Consider the following 17,099-nt stretch of genomic DNA (forward strand, 5'->3'; position numbering starts at 1 on the left):
TGTGTTGTGTGGGGTCCGTACCTGTGTTGTGTGGGGTCCGTACCTGTGTTGTGTGGGGTCCGTACCTGTGTTTTGTCAGGCCCGTACCTGTGTTGTGTGGGGCCCGTACCTTTGTTTTGTCGGGCCTGTACCTTTTGTTTGTGGGGTCAGGGGGTGGGGAAGAGGTATGGGATTATTATATGTACGGGTTTGTGTGTGTGTGTGTGTGTGTGTGTGTGTGTGTGTGTGTGTGTGTACCACTTTCCAGCTTGACGTAACTAACCTAACTACACACACCGTTCATTGGGGAAAAAATCGCCTTTTTAACATGTTCTCGTTCATCCTGGGGTTAATATAGTAAATAACTATACCGTCTAATAACTCCTGGGAAGAAGAAAAAAATTGCATCTTGAGTAAATTCTTGTTCATCCTAGAGATAATATAACGGCTACTTACTGAGGAAAAATGGCCTCGTAAACATGTTCTCGTTCATCCTGGAAAAAAAAATATATAAACTTTTAATACATAATACGCAGTTAGGTTAGGTTAGGTTAGGTTAGGAAATTATATTTTTGTTTATCATCCTAAGTTCATTATTATTTACTTGTCCACTCAGTGTATGTCATCAAGTACTAGGTGTATACTAACCCACCCACCTAGTGTATGTCGTCAAGTACTAGGTGTATACTAACCCACCCACCTAGTGTATGTCGTCAAGTACTAGGTTGATACTAACCACCCCACCTAGTGTATGTCGCCAAGTACTAGGTGTATACTCCCACCCACCTAGTGTATGTCATAAGTACTAGGTGTATACTAACCACCTAGTACCCGCCTCTCACAGGGCTTTGATAAGATAATATCAACAATGAAGACCTGTTATCATGCCAGTGTTGTTGCTGTTTTTTCAACATTTATCGTGTCTTCATAATCTTGAGAGATGCCATGTTGGGTTATACTGGCCTGTACACTGTTATATTGGCCTGTACACTGTTATACTGGCCTGTACACTGTTATACTGGCTTGTACACTGTTATAGCCTGTACACTGTTATACTGGCTTGTACACTGTATACTGGCCTATACTGGCCTGTACACTGTTATACTGGCCTGTACACTGTTATATTGGCTACACTGTTATACTGACCTGTACACTGTTATACTGGCCTGTACACTGTGCCTGTACACTGTTATATTGTATACACTGTTATACTGACCTGTACACTGTTATACTGGCCTGTACACTGTTATACTGGCTTGCTGTTATACTGGTTTGTACCTTATTATACTGACCTGTACACTGTTATACTGACCTGTACACTGTTATACTGGCCTGTACACTGTTACGCTGTACCTTTATACTGCTTATACACTGTTATACTGACCTGTACCTTTTATACTAGCCTGTACACTGTTATACTGGCCTGTACACTGTTATACTGGCCCTGTACACTGTTATACTGGCCTGTACACTGTTATTTCACACACATTACTTGACCTGTACACTGTTATACTGGCTTTCTCTATTATACTGGCCTGTACACTGTTATACTGGCTACCTGTATACCCTGGCCTCTGTTATTCTGGCACAGATCAGTGTGAGTGTAATGTGAGGATCAGTGTGAAGTGTAATGCATGACGAGACTCTGTGCGGTGTGGTGTTATCTGGTCAACCCACACACCAGTAAGCCTTAATGCCTCAACACACACACACACACACACACACACACACACACAGACCATACACCTGGCCTTCCTCACTGCTGTACAATGTGAGCAGAGAAAGATGGTATGTGAGTGTGTGTGTGTGAAAGAAAAAAGAACATGTGTGCGTGAGAGAGAGGCCGGGGCAGCTCTGCAGCAAGTTATAAAAACATCAAGTCTCAATAAATCTCCAGAGAGCCGATCATTCTCAACATTCTTACCAGGAAATATTGGTCAGAACTGAGGACTACACGTAACTGGTTGACGTAAACACAAAATAACTCAAAATAACGTAAAATAACACAATAAGACGCAAAATAACGTAAAATAACAGAATAACACAAAATAAATAAAATTAACGCAATATATCACTGACGCAAAATAACATTCTATTACACCGTCAAAATTATACATGAAACCTGACCAGAATTATAGACAGGTTCACCACCTAAGACAGTAGTAACACCACCTATAATTCCTCTAGTGAACATATCTAGTTAAGGTAGAGTCTCTGTGTAGTTTAGACTCCATGAACACATTAACTTAATTTTCCAGGGGATGATGATAAGAAATTATACTTCAATTAACAGTCGAGTCTTTTTGTGTAATGTCGCCTCTATTTTCTTTTTGAGGTTTCATCTGTTGTTGTATACCTGAGGGAAATAATTAAGAGACGAGTTTAAATTAGACGAAAGATTTTTTAAAACGTCTTAAGTAAAATATTTTTCTCTTTAACGAGAGATGTGGAAACTTTGCTAATTTTCGGTGACTAATTGTGGTTGAAAGACGAGTATGGAGGGTGGGGTGTGAGGGATGTGGAGGGTTGGAGGAAGAACCGTACGAGTGTTTGGGAATCTCAAGGGCCAGCAGGATAAGGTCTACTCGAGGCTGCTTTAAAGGGTCGCCCCCCACCCCACCAGATTCCCCATCTCACCCCTGGGGCTTAGTAAATAAGGGATGGTTAATATTATTATTATTATTATTATTATTTCGCTGGGGTTAGATATATACTGTACTGTACTGTATTGTACTGTATTGTACTGTACTATGTGTATGCTGTATACTGTACTGTATTGTACTGTACTGTACTGTATTATACTATGTTATACTGTATTGTACTGTACTGTATCTGTTCTGTATTGTCCTGTATGTACTGTATTGTGCTGTACTGTACTGTACTATGCTATGTACTGTACTGTATTGTGCTATTGTACTGTACTTACTGTACTGTACTGTATTATATACTGTATTGTATTATACTGTATTGTATTGTACTGTACTGTATTATGTACTGTGCTGTACTGTATTGTACTGTATTCTACTGTACTGTACTGTATTATATATTCTACTGTACTATGTGTGTACTGTATTGTACTGTACTGTGCTATGTGTACTGTACTGTGTGTATATATTGTATTGTACTGTGTGTACTGTACTATGTGTGCTGTGTACTTTTTGTACTGTATGTTATCTATGTTACTGCTGTATTGTACTGTACTGTGCTGTGTGCTGTAATGTGTACTGTGTACTGTGCTGTGTGTACTGTGTGCTGTGCTGTACTGTGTTGTGCTGTGACTTGTGCTGTATTGTACTGTGCTATGTTATGTGCTGTATTGTACTGTGCTGTGTGTGTGTACTGTGTGTGCTTTCTGCTACTTTATGTTGTGCTGTACTGTACTGTGTGTGCTGTACTGTGTATTGTACTGTGTGTACTGTACTGTGTTGTATGCTGTACTGTATGCACTGTGTACTGTGCTGTGTGTGTACTGTACTGTGTGTGTACTATACTATGCTATGTGTACTGTCTGTATTGTGTTGTACTGTACTGTATTGTACTGTGTTGTACTGTACTGCTGCTGTATTGTACTGTGTGTGTGTATATGTGTGCTGTACTGTATCTGTGCTGGTATATACCATGTGTACTGTACTGTGTTGTGCTGTGAACATGTGTGTGTACTGTACTGTATTGTACTGTACTGTACTGTATTAGCTTTCTGCTATGTGTACTGTGTACTGTATTGCTGTACTTTGCCTTACTGTACTGTATGCTGTGTGTGCTACTGTACAGCGTGTGCTGTACTGTGTACTGTACTGTATAACTGTATTCTGTACTATACTGTGTGTGCACACTGTACTGTGCTGTATTAACTGACTGTACTGTATTGTGCTGTGTGTGTGTACTGTGCTGTGTGTACTGCTATGCTGTACTATGTGTACTGTATTCTACTGTACTGTACTGTGTGTGTACTGTGCTGTGTTGTGTACTGTACTGTGCTGTGTATTGTACTGTACTGTACTGCTTATTGTGCTGTGCTGTATTGTGCTAATATTCTGCTGTATTCTACTGTACTGCCGTATTGCCTTACTTCATATTATGTGCTTGTGCTGCTGTGATTGTGCTGTGCTGTGTTGTGCTGTATTGTGCTGTGTTCTGCTGTACTGTGTTGTGCTGTACTGCGTTGTACTGTGCTGGCTTTGCTGTGCGCATACGCTGCTATGCTGTGTTGTGCTGTGCTGTATTTGTTGTGCTGTGTGGCAAGCCGTGCTGTGTTGTACTGTGCTGGACTATACCTTCAGACTATGCTTGTGCTATGTTACTATACACTATACTATACTGTCTATATTTTGCTATACTATACTACGTATACTGTATACTATACTATACAATACTATATTATACTATGCTGTACTATATTTTTGCTATACTATGTTGCTAATACCGACGTAATATGCAGTATGCTACTGTTATATATGCTGTGCTTATGCTACGTATACTACTGTACACTACACTATACTGTACTATTCTATACTACGTGTGCTGTATGCTATGCTATACTAATGTGTGCTCACATGCACTACACTCATGTGTATGCTACATATGCTGTTGTATACTAGGCTACTGCATTGTACTATATGCTATACTGTTGCTATATATCATCTCATACACTCACTATGCTGTGCTATTCTCTGCGTATGCTGTGCTACACTATACTGTACTATGCTGCTGTGCTAAACTCATGCCTACATGTACTACTGTACTATACTCTGCCTTTATTCTTACTACTGTGCCTTATGTATACTGTGCTATTCTGTACTACGTATACTACTACTTCTTTATATGCTATTCTTACTACGTACTACTGTAGCTATCTTTCATACTGTATGCTGCTGTATGCTATACTACACTATACTGTGCTATACTATACTGTGCTATGCTATGCTATACTGCATATATATACTATATATATTGTATTCTATGCTATACTACGTATACTATTGCATACTATACTATATGCTATACTTACTATACCTATATGCTACATCTACTGTATACTATACTATACTACTGTATACTATACTATACTGTTTCTATACTATACTACTGTATACTATGCTGTTCTATACTATTCTGTACTGTACTATACTATACGGGTAACCACCTCCCACAATCGCCGTGGTGATATCTCAGATTTTTGGTTCTTGCCCGTACCACCGAGTCCGTGGTATGGTGCACAACCTTGGGACCCGTGTATTTGATATTAAACAGGTGTGTATAGGTTGTGGGGAGGTGGGTGTAGAGTCACTATGCTCCTCACTACACCCAGAATCTATCAGTAAAGCTCCCCACACCCCACTTCAGCGTTTAGTCTCCCCCTTTCCACGCTCTGACCCGTTCCCCACCCCAACCCGACCCGACCCGTCCTTCCTCTCCCCATCCCGACTCATTCTGCCCCGTCTCGTCACGACTTTAGTTCCCTGCGCTGCTCTCGCCCTTCCTCCCCCTCAACTTCACTCCCCCTCAGGCATCGACTTTAGCCCCCCCATTGTGCCTTCATCCCGCCCGCCCCGCCCCCTTCTCTCCCAGTCATTGTTAGTACCGTAGTGTGTCCGCCGGAAATGATACGAGGGTGGAGGTGATGTCGACCCTGCTGCTGCCTGGCCCATTGCTGCTGCTGCCTGGCCCTCCTGCAGACAACGCTACACTGGCAACAACGCAATCGTTAACCTTGACAACCGAAATTTATCGCGCAACTGCAGCACGGCCTCATAACGCGCGGTACCGTTGGCAGCTGCAGCGGACACACCAGCAACATACCCGAATATCTCCAACTGACAGCGCAGTATCATAACCCAACGCGCGGTACCTCCTGCGACAACAGCGCCCATCATAACAATAACAACAGCATACGAATAGCAACGCGCACTTTATAGCAACAGCACATGCATCGCCAGCAGCAACAACAACGCAGTACATTCATAACAACAACGCGCGAAATGCTACCACGCAATGAAATCATAACCTTCAACAGCGCCAGAATATATAGCAGTACCTCACTCATAACAGCAACAGCAACGCCAGTATCATAACAACAACGCACCAGATATCACCAACCGGCAGCATGCAACCTAACGCTGTTATCTGGCCCTCCTCCCGCTGCTGCTGCTGCCCTGTAGCCCTCCTGCTGCTACTGCTGCCTGGCTCTCCTGCTGCTGCTGCCTGGCCCCCCTCCTGCTACTGCTGCCTGGCTCTCCTGCCTGGCCCTCCTCCTGCTACTGCTGCTGCCTGGCCTCCTGCTGCTACTGCTGCCTGGCTCTCCTGCTGCTGCTGCCTGGCACCTGCTGTTGTCTGGCCCTCCTCCTGCTGCTGCTGCTGCCTGGCCCTCCTGCTGCTACTGCTGCCTGGCTCTCCTGCTGCTGCCTGCACCCTGCTGCTGTATGGCCTCCACTGCTTGGCCTCCTCCATGTGTATCCAAAGTGATACTTAAGGTTATTTTAGTGCCTCTACAGTATATCCAAGGGTTTTTACACCTGTCCGTCCGTCAAACCTAACATCCTCGACAATGTGTCCAGCGGTGAGCTATGAAATGTTGTAAGACATCCTGTCATCGATCTTTAAACACCTGGTTAAACTATCTAGATGTTTAATCGGATTATTTCTCACCTGTGATATCTCAAACGCGCGCGTGTGTGTGTGCATCAGGTCTGCTAAAGTGAGGAGGGAGGAAGGGGTGGGTGGGGTTGGAGAGTAGGGACGATGGGGAAGTGTGAACTGGGTGACTCCTGTGTTTTGTTGCACTGTCTGATGTTTTATGCATACACATCAAACATACATACATATACATACATACATAATGGTTTGCCCTCTCGCGTAACGAGGATGGCCGGCCCATGGTTCCACCTAGGCGTTAATTTGTTTAAGGTGTAAAGCTGTCGCCAACACAACAACCACACCTGAGTTAACGAGTTGCATGACCCAGTGTCAAGAATAGTCCGAAGACGGACAACTCGCCAACTGCACTGGTAACCATTACCCGGAACACGATCCACAAATCGATTAACATCCAGGTTCCCATTACTGCTGGGTAGACAGAGGCAAATGGCGTAAAAACACTACCATAGTTTCACCCTGCCCGGGGATCGAACCGGGTCCGCTCGCTTGTCTGGCCGCACACTGACCATTACACACAGGTCGCCATTCCCTCCACACCCACCCCCACCCACCTAACCCTTCCCTCTCCAACACCTAACCCTTATAATAAAGAGTCTTAACTAAACCAAACACTTCCTCTCCCTTAACTTTACAACAAAGTTCTCGTCTTATTGTTTATATGTCACCTGTGTGTTAATGACAGGTATGGTTAGAGTTACATTTGGTTAGGTTCGGTTAAATAAGGTTACATCCTCTTCACCTCTGCCACTCCCTCTCAGATCCTCTCTCTCCTCTCGTCTCTTCTTCCCTCTCCCTCCATCCTCTCAGGTCCCTCTCAGTTCCCTCCCCTCAGACTCAGGACGCCTCCACCACTGTTTAAGGGATTAAGGTCTTTAACTCATACATCAGTTCCCTAATGGTCCGCCTTGTTTATTTTGTAACTACTACTTATGGGGCTTTCTTAGGGTGGTGGTCTGTTAGAGGTAGCACTAGAGAAGGTGGCACACTGTTAATGAAAGGGTGGCACTATATTAGAGGATGGCACTATTAGTAAAGGTGGCACTAGTAGAGGTGGCACTGTTAGTAGAGAGTTGCTGTTTAGTAAAATGGGTGCTACTGTTACTAGAGGGTGGCACTGTTAGTAAAATGGGTGGCACTGTTAGTAGGTGGGGTGGCACTATTAGAGGATGGCACTATTAGAGGATGGCACTATTAGTAAAGGGTGGCACTAGTAGAGAGGTGGCACTGTTAGTATAGAGAGTGGCACTGTTAGAGGGATGGCACTATTAGTAAAGGGTGGCACTAGTAGAGGGGTGTGTAATGAGACAAAACTCACAAGAAGAATATTACATATATAGGTAGAATATTGATAGTATAAGAGTATAAAGAGAGGAAGACTTTGGTAGCGTGGCCGTGATAGTTATTTAAACTTATCGTACACTTATCGTATCTTATACGTCAATACACATCTATTACGTTCTTAAAGGCGACTTCTCAGACACCGGCTTCGTTACAACTCTTTATTAATTACGAACATGACATGGACACATATCCTTCTATTGAAGTTACTGGACATTATTACGTTACTAGACACTGATTCTCAGACACGAACATGAAATGAATCACTTCCACGTAAGTAACTCATCCCATGGAAGCTCTGCAAACACTCACGTGACCTAGGAGGCCTAGCAGGAGACTGCTTAGCTGGAACACTGGTGTCAGGAGGGCGACTGTTAGCTGGGACACGGAGGAAGTCGGGGGGAAGTCCTGCAAGACCCTCCTCCCGTGGGCGGGACTCGGCTGTCGTGGACCTCCTCCTCCGATCCCTGTGTGTCACTCTCTCTGACTCCCCGAAAATCCTGAGGAGGACCAGGACGTCCTATATATTGGGATGCGAGCCGTCAGGTTCAGCTGGTCAGGGGCGGCAGGGTCTCCTTACATTTGACCTCCGAATGTAGGGTCAGGTCTGGACTTTGTTCAGAGACTGTAAGTTATATCTTCTGGAAAAGTCATCAGGTGGGGCCTTGTGACATGAGAGGCCCTGGTTGATTTGTGGCCCCTTGAGTTGGGCTCGAGGGTTACATTTGACCTGGCTAATGTGAGGTCAGGTCTGGACTTCTTTCTGCGGTGTAGGATATTGTATATTGGGAGAGAGTCGGCTGGTGCCTTCTTACATGTCTGTTGTGGTGACATGTCACATGGGAGGGGAGCTAGTTGATTTGTAACCCCCGGTCCACCGTGAGAGCCACCCAACACTTTTGACCTGGCTAATGTCGGGTCAAGTCTGGCTTTCCTCATGATGTTGGGGAGTCTGACAACCCCTCACTACAGGTGGCACTGTTAGTAGAGGGGTGGCAGGAGGGATGGCACTGTTAGTAAAGGGTGGCACTAGTAGAGGGGTGGCACTGTTAGTAGAGGGGTGGCACTGTTAGTAGGGGTGGCACTGTTAGAGGGATGGCACTATTAGTGAAGGGTGGCACTAGTAGAGGGGTGGCACTGTTAGTAGAGGGATGGCACTGTTAGTAGGTGGGTTGGCACTATTAGAGGGATGGCACTATTAGTAAAGGGTGGCACTGTTAGTAGAGGGATGGCACTGTTAGTAGGTGGGTTGGCACTATTAGAGGGATGGCAATTATTAGTAAAGGGTGGCACTGTTAGTGGAGGGATGGCACTGTTAGTAGGTGGGTTGGCACTATTAGAGGGATGGCACTATTAGTAAAGGGTGGCACTATTCCCAGGGTGGCACTGTTACCAGGGGTGGCAACTATTACCAGGGTGTAGTACTATCGCAAGGGAGGTAATGGTACTATCACCGTTGTCATGGTAACCTCTCGGTTAAATGTCAACTCATGAATTTTACATATTGCCAACCATCTCTCTCTCTCTCTCTAGGCTAACAAACTTAAAAAAATGTTCCTGCATCGAGGTTTGTGTTTATGTTTGTGAGTGAATGAGTGAGTTTTGTGTTTACCTCCGCGGTGTTTTAATCGTTCATATATAATAGAAAAGGTAAGATGGAATCCCTTTTGGTTTATAAGATCGAATGTGGTATATCAAGTTAATCCAATCCTTTAGGTCTGTTGCTGAGTAGAATTCCTTCCTTAAAGATACTGTGAGAAAAAGTTTGTTTACGTTACGTTCTCTCCCTTCCAGCACACTTTACTGTTTACTACACGAGACGTCATGTGTATGTATGTGTGTGTGTGTGTGTGTGTGTGTGTAATGGAGAGAGTTGCAGCTTCCACCTGTTGTCCGTCGGGCGTCCTTACGGCAACAACAAACTGAAACTCAAACAGAAGAAATATATCGTGAAATCTGGCAGCTTTGACTGTCCTTTATGACGTCACTTGCCCGCCAAAATCATCCGACCAATGAGCTTCCTCGGTGGTGTGGGAGTGAACGGGAGCTGCTCTATTATTGGTTGCTAGGGTTGGGGAGTTATTGATCAAGGCTCCCGGGGTTGTGTGAGGGAGAATGATTACAAACCTCCCATGACTGTCTATTATTGGTTGCTAGGGTTGGGGAGTTATTGATCAAGGCCCTGGGGTTGTGTGAGGGAGAATGGGATTACAAACCTCTGCCCCATGACTGTCTATTATTGGTTGCTAGGGTTGGGAGTTATTGATCAAGGCTCCTGGGGTTGTGTGAGGAGAATGGGATTACAAACCTCTGCCCCATGACTGTCTATTATTGGTTGCTAGGGTTGGGGAGTTATTGATCAAGGCTCCCGGGGTTGTGTGAGGGAGAATGGGATTACAAACCTCTGCACCATGACTGTTTGTGGCGTCTGTATCGTGTGTCAGTACTGGAGTTATTACCCACTTTATGTCACCCTTTATTGCGTAAACTTGAATGTCTTGGTAACGCTGTTGTTGTCATGTTCCCGCGTAAAGTTGCGTTACCTGTTGATGTTTATATTTAGCTGCTAGTAATTTTTTTAACGCAAAGGCAACGTAGAAATTATAGAATAGCGAGTTTAATATTAATAGTGTATGTGATTTTATTTACTATATCCTTTAACACACAGACACTGTCTTCTCTCTTATGAATCGTCTGCTTTACGATAAGAATTAATGAACCAGATAATGGCAAGAGAGGATCTGTCGCACTGAAATAGACACTGTAAGGCTGAATCCTCATGTGTTATTGGAACCCTTCCTTCGTGTCTTTAAATCAAGGTTATGTTTATGTTAGTGTTATTGTTTTAAAAGGAACGCGGTCTTCAACAACAACATATAATAATATAATAATAATAATAAATATGTATGCGTGTGTGTGTGTGACAGAGTATTAATACACCGTTATATTCTCAGTGACGTTACAAATATATTATTAATGGAGATATCAGAGTATTGTCGCAGTATTTCCGTGTTGGACTGTAGCCTCTATGGCTCACCTAAATTATAGGGCTTCAATGTATCCGGAAGTAATGGAGAGGGAGAGAGAGGAGGGGTGTAGGGGGAGGGGAGGGTGTAGGGGAGTGGGGGAGGTGTAGGGGAGGGGGAGGGTGTAGGGGGAGGGGAGGGGTGTGGGGGAGGTAGGGGAGGGGAGGGTGGTGGTGGAGGTATGAGGGAGGGTGGTGGTGGGAGGTAGTGGGAGGGAGGAGGGTGGTGGGAGGTAGTGAGGGGAGGTGTGGTGGTGGGAGGTAGTGAGGGAGGGTGTGGTGGTGGAGGTAGTGAGGGGAGGGTGTGGTGGTGGGAGGTAGTGAGGGGAGGGGTGTGGTGGTGGAGGTATTGAGGGGAGGGTGTGGTGGTGGGAGGTAGGGAGGGAGGGTGTGGTGGTGGAGGTATGAGGGAGGGGTGTGGTGGTGGGAGGTAGTGAGGAGGTGTGGTGGTGGAGGTATTGAGGGAGGTGTGGTGGTGGAGGTAGTGAGGAGGGGTGTGGTGGTGGGAGGTAGTGAGTGGAGGTAGTGTGGTGGTGGAGGTAGGGTGTGGTGGTGGAGAGGGTGTGGTGGTGGGAGGGTGTGGTGGTGGAGTGGTGAGGGAGGGGGGGTGTGGTGGTGGGTAGGTGAGGGTGTGGTGGTGGAGGTGGTGGAGGTGGTGAGGAGGTGTGTGGTGGAGGTAGTGAGGGGAGGTGTGGTGGTGGTGAGGGGTGGTGGTGGTGGAGGTGGTGGAGGGAGGGTGTGGTGGTGGAGGTGGTGGGGGAGGGTGTGGTGGTGGAGGTGGTGGGGAGGTGTGGTGGTGGGTGGTGGGGGGTGGTGGTGGGTGTGGGGAGGGTGTGGTGGTGGTGGTGGGGGGGTGGTGGTGGAGGGTGTGGTGGTGGGGAGGTGTGTGGTGGAGGTGGTGGGGGGTGTGGTGGGGGTGGAGGGTCACAGCTTGTCCCTCGCGTCCTCTGATGTTAGTCGTCATGGTAACCTGGCCAAGAGGGTAATGAGGTTGTGTGTAGTCCTAACGCCGAACTTCCGCCATTTTGGAGAGGCTTACTTCTCTGAAATGTGAGAGAGAGAGAGAGAGAGAGAGAGAAAATCTATGGTTGTTTATTCTCCACGTTTCACTTATCCTTCACACTCACCCACACCCACACACACACACACACACACACACACACCCACACACCACACACACCCACACACACACACACACACACACCCACACACACCCACACCCACACCCACACACCCACACCCACACGGCGACACAGTTAATCTTCCGTGAGAGGTGAAGGTTCTTGGTTGAGAGTCTTGGAACAATTACGTCACCATCTTTGTATAATAGCTTTAGTGAGCGACGCACCACAACGGTACAGTCTCGGTGCTGTTTGGTCGCCATGTTTGTATCTGGGAGGTAGATGGTTGCGGTATGTTAAGAGGGAACGAGAATGGGCAAAGTTTGGCTCTGTTCCCCAGCTGTCGAGGCCAGAGAGAGAGAGAGAGAGAGAGAGAGAGAGAGAGAGAGAGAGAGAGAGAGAGAGAGTTCACATTATCTCAGGGTATCGTAAAGTGCTCGTGTTTAACCTAACCGAACCCAACCTAACCCAACCCAACCGAACCCAACCTAAGCTTACTTAATCTAGCTTGTCTAACCTAACCTAACCTATGTTGAAAATATAACTAAGATGTTCACTAGCAGTCAGTAAGCGCCTGACGTTTAATCTGTGTCTTAACCTAACCTAACCTGACCTCCACCATTGCCTTCTGCCTGTAGTGGCATTCTTACGTCCGGCGTATAAGAGCCAGTCGTGCAGGAGTAGGCTGGGCTGATAGATGTGACTTATTCCCTTATGGTGGCTGTTGGGTCGTCATGGTAACAATAGTGTGGTCTGGGGGGGGGTGGAAGATGCTCGTCCTCGTCTCGCCGCTTCGCCACCACTTGAACTTACTCCCTTATGGTGGCTGTTGGGTCGTCATGGTAACAATAGTGTGGTCTGGGGGGGGGTGGAAGATGCTCGTCCTCGTCTCGCCGCTTCGCCACCACTTGATACACTCGAGGACGACAACCGCGTGACAGTAAGTAAAAAAAAAGAAAATTTAGTGTCACAATAGAACCGTAAGAGGAGGTTTAATGGGATGTGTGTCGGTGTGTGTGTGTTGGTGCCGTCATCGTGGACAAGGTGTGGCAACGGTGGAGGAGTCATCTGGGTTCTTAGCTTCTAACTCAGTTTATAAAGATGTGTTTACCTCTGGCGGTGGGGGGAGGGGCGTTCCGAGTTACCTGTGATGTGGCCACCAGCTGTAAGGGACTAGGGAATGGTAGAGTGTCAACTGAAGGGCATGGGAGGGTCAGAGGAGCATGGGAGGGTCAGAGGAGCATGGGAGGGTCAGAGGAGCATGGGAGGGTCAGAGGAGCATGGGAGGGTCAGAGGAGCATGGGAGGGTCAGAGGAGCATGGGAGGGCCAGAGGAGCATGGGAGGGTCAGAGGAGCATGGGAGGGTCAGAGGAGCATGGGAGGTCAGAGGAGCATGGGGAGCGTCAGAGGAGCATGGGAGGTCAGAGGAGCATGGGAGGCCAGAGGGCATGGGAGGTCAGAGGCATGGGAGCGTCAGAGGAGCATGGGAGGTCAGAGGAGCATGGGAGGATCAGAGGAGCATGGGAGGATCAGAGGAGCATGGGAGGTCAGAGGGCATGGGAGGCCAGAGGAGCATGGGAGGGTCAGAGGAGCATGGGAGGTCAGAGCATGGGAGGATCAGGGCATGGGAGCGTCAGAGGGGCATGGGAGGGTCAGAGGGCATGGGAGGATCAGGAGCATGGGAGGATCAGAGGGCATGGGAGGTCAGAGGAGCATGGGAGAGCCAGAGGAGCATGGGAGGTCAGAGGAGCATGGGAGGATCAGAGGAGCATGGGAGGGTCAGAGGAGCATGGGAGGGCCAGAGGAGCATGGGAGGGTCAGAGGAACATGGGAGGATCAGAGGAGCATGGGAGCGTCAGAGGAGCATGGGAGGGCCAGAGGAGCATGGGAGGATCAGAGGAACATGGGAGAGCCAGAGGAGCATGGTAGGGCCAGAGGAGCATGGAAGGGCCACCAGAGAAGCATTAATGATAAGAGACAGCCCTCATCCATGTCAATAAAGGAAGATTCCATTTTGTATTATGAAATGTAGATGTACGGTTTATGTATCGTGTATAAAATATGGATCAGCGGTTCTATATTCTAAGATTTGTATTTGTGTCACTCAGAGTGGAGGCGTGTGGTGTGCTGCCGCCTCTACAAGTATCGTTTGATGTTTATGTCGTCCCTGTAGGTATATCGTGATGTTTTGATTATAATCCGTGTTGGTGAGGTGTTAGGGCCAGCAGGTGATGGTGAACTATGTAACACAAGGATCTTCAGGTGTGTGTTTGTGTTGTCATATTTGTGTTTCTCCCCCAGCTGTAAATATTACCAGGACATCACCAGCCGTCAGTCATGTGAGGCAACACTCGACCCTCCACCATCACCTCCTCACTGCCATCTTGCCTTTCCAATCGAACCAAACAAAGACATTATAAAAAATAAAGTCACGACGCTATATCACCCCACATCCAAGTCCATGAAAACAGCGGGAGTTTATGAGTTGTCCAGGTGATAGAAGAGTCCAGAGATATCCTGAAGTGATACAAGGAGTCCGTCAGTCTACACCGTACAGGAACACCTGATGAATGTAACAGTGTAGTTAAGGCTCGTGACGCCGAAGATAACGTCTGTGGTGTGATAAACATTGTAAGTAATTGACCTGTCATCTGGACTCGCCCTCGCCCGTAGTGGCGGTGTGAGAGAAGCGTGAATGAACCAGAATTCCTTGTAGTCTTCACCCTCACCCGTGATGTCAGTGTGAGTGAGCGCGAGCGCCCCAGGACACGGTGTAGTGCGTGTATACACCGTGCATCAGGACCATGCCGGCCACCATCAACATGTACGGAGAGTCTGACTACCTCACGGCCCCTCTGGCCTCTGTAGAGGACTTGTCGCGTGTCAACACTCCGGGGGGCTCTCCTTCCCCCAGGCCCCGCCAGAGGCACCCAGCCCTCGAGGATCCTAACTGGGAGCCCCCGGCGGACCTCAAGCTCTACTCCAAAGAGTCTGAGTCAGTCCCGGAGGCCACGGTGTTCACGCCCCTCCAGCCCACGCCCGAGGAGGATGTCGGGCCTCCTGATCGGTAAGTTGTGGACGGGTGGAGGTCATGGTCTCTTACTACACAGTTGTCGAGGTCATGGCCTCTTATTTTACACTTGTTGGAGGTCATGGCCTCTTATTTTACACTTGTTGGAGGTCATGGCCTCTTATTTTACACTTGCTGAAAGTCTGTGTCAGGCAGCAGCAGTAGTCGTTATTTTCACAAAGAATTTTAAGGTATAAGACTCGATTCTCCTTTCCATCAGACATGTAGAGGTAAGTTCACTGACGCTCACCTGACAGTGCCAGTCACAGCCAGGTAAGTACAGCACTTACACCACAACTACTCGTTTTGCCACCACTCATAGAGGAGGAGCCAGGGAGTGCCAGTGAGTACCCAGATAAGTTCATATGTCGATGTAATTAATTCATTATTCTTGACTCTGACTTCAGTTTAATGTTTGTTTGTGTAGTGTTTTCCTTGGTGCTTCAGCGGTCCTTTGTAACTTAAGCCAACGTTAACTTTGTCTGAAATCTACAACAGGTCAGGTTTGTTTAGTATAAGTTAATGATGCTATCTCTCTCTCTCTCTCTCTCTCTCTCTCTCTCTCTCTCTCTCTCTCTCCTGTCTTGACCCCCCCCCACACACCCACACCTCCGCCCTTCCACCAAGAATCCGATAATCTCGTAGAAAATTACATTTCGTGTCGATCCTGCCACAGAATACTCCCTATTTCTTGCACACTGTTGATTTCCTCCGTGTTTTAACGTAGGTTAGGTTAAGTTGGTTAGGTTGGTTTGGTTTGGATAGGTTTGGTTTGGATAGGATTGGTTAGGTTTGGTTAAGTTTGCCTAGGTATGGTTAGGGTAGGTGATGCTGTGTTTGGTTAGGTTGGGATAAGTTTGGTTTGGTTAGTTAATCATCAGGTGAGATAAGTTGGGGTGTCTAATCTTCAGGTAATCCGAAGTTTGTCTCATTAAGATATATATATATATATATATATATATATATATATATATATATATATATATATATATATATATATATATATATATATATATATATATATATATTATTACTGGAAGAGTGTTTATATTTAGGGAAATTGTCTAATTAAGGTAAAATATATCTAATCCAGGGAAATTTCTTTCTCTTAGGGAAAAATATGTCTAAGGGAAAATTGCATCACTTAGGAAAAAACGTCTATTTAAGGGAATATTGTATCTTTAAGGGGAAAGGTCTAATTAAGGTAAAGATATAATATAGGAATCTTCGTGGGTGATGGCGGGAGGAAAGGCAGGGTGGCGCCGGGTAACTGTGAGGTCTCCCGCTCCAGGAGGTAAATGCCATCTGCCCGGGGTTCATACCATTTTTATGACCACCACTGCGGTGTTTCCGAAGGCGGACCTTTTTACTCGACCCGCTATCATCTTCTGCAGCAGCACATTTTTTTGTCCGGAATCGGCTGGGCTAAGTGTGCGACTTAAGGTACGATATGTTTTCCTTTGGGACAACCTTGTGCCCTGGCAACTTCATCCATATACCTGTATCTATACATATATTTTTCAAAAGCCTTCCCCCAATATTTTACGTGTTTTATTTATTTAGCATATTTCTTTGCCATGTAACTATAGATTTTTCTAACTAATCCACAGAGAATAAGTTTTCCATTCCATTTGTACGAGATGTTTTCCCGGGTGGCTGCCAAGTGCCCACTCAACGGCAACCTTATGTTCACATTTCCTTTCAAAAACTTAACTCAGTATTTTCTTTCTAGATTTTTCAGTAAGAATAAATATCTCATATATGTAGAATACTGTACTCTTATTTAATAATCAGATAATTAATTTGCCAGCTGTTATGTATGGTCTTGTTAGTAATTGTGGTATATCAGATGGTGGCTATTTTTGCGCTGATGACCTTCCAATAATTTCTTGCCTCTATAGTTTAGACTTAA

The 17,099-nt window shown here is 46.3% G+C and overlaps 1 protein-coding gene across 1 annotated transcript in view; it reads left to right on the plus strand.

Annotated features, from left to right (window-relative positions):
* The window catches only part of LOC121857221 (equilibrative nucleoside transporter 1-like), a 120,905-nt gene that overhangs the window by 62,637 nt on the left and 41,169 nt on the right, over positions 1-17,099 (plus strand). Inside the window, exon 2 of the mRNA XM_042353175.1 lies at positions 14,419-15,184. Coding sequence (XP_042209109.1) covers positions 14,922-15,184 — 263 coding nt within the window. The 5' untranslated portion in view covers positions 14,419-14,921. The remainder of the gene's footprint in view (positions 1-14,418; positions 15,185-17,099) is intronic.

Source organism: Homarus americanus, unplaced genomic scaffold, assembly GCF_018991925.1.
Source record: "Homarus americanus isolate GMGI-L3 unplaced genomic scaffold, GMGI_Hamer_2.0 scaffold20465, whole genome shotgun sequence".
Taxonomy (NCBI): domain Eukaryota; kingdom Metazoa; phylum Arthropoda; class Malacostraca; order Decapoda; family Nephropidae; genus Homarus; species Homarus americanus.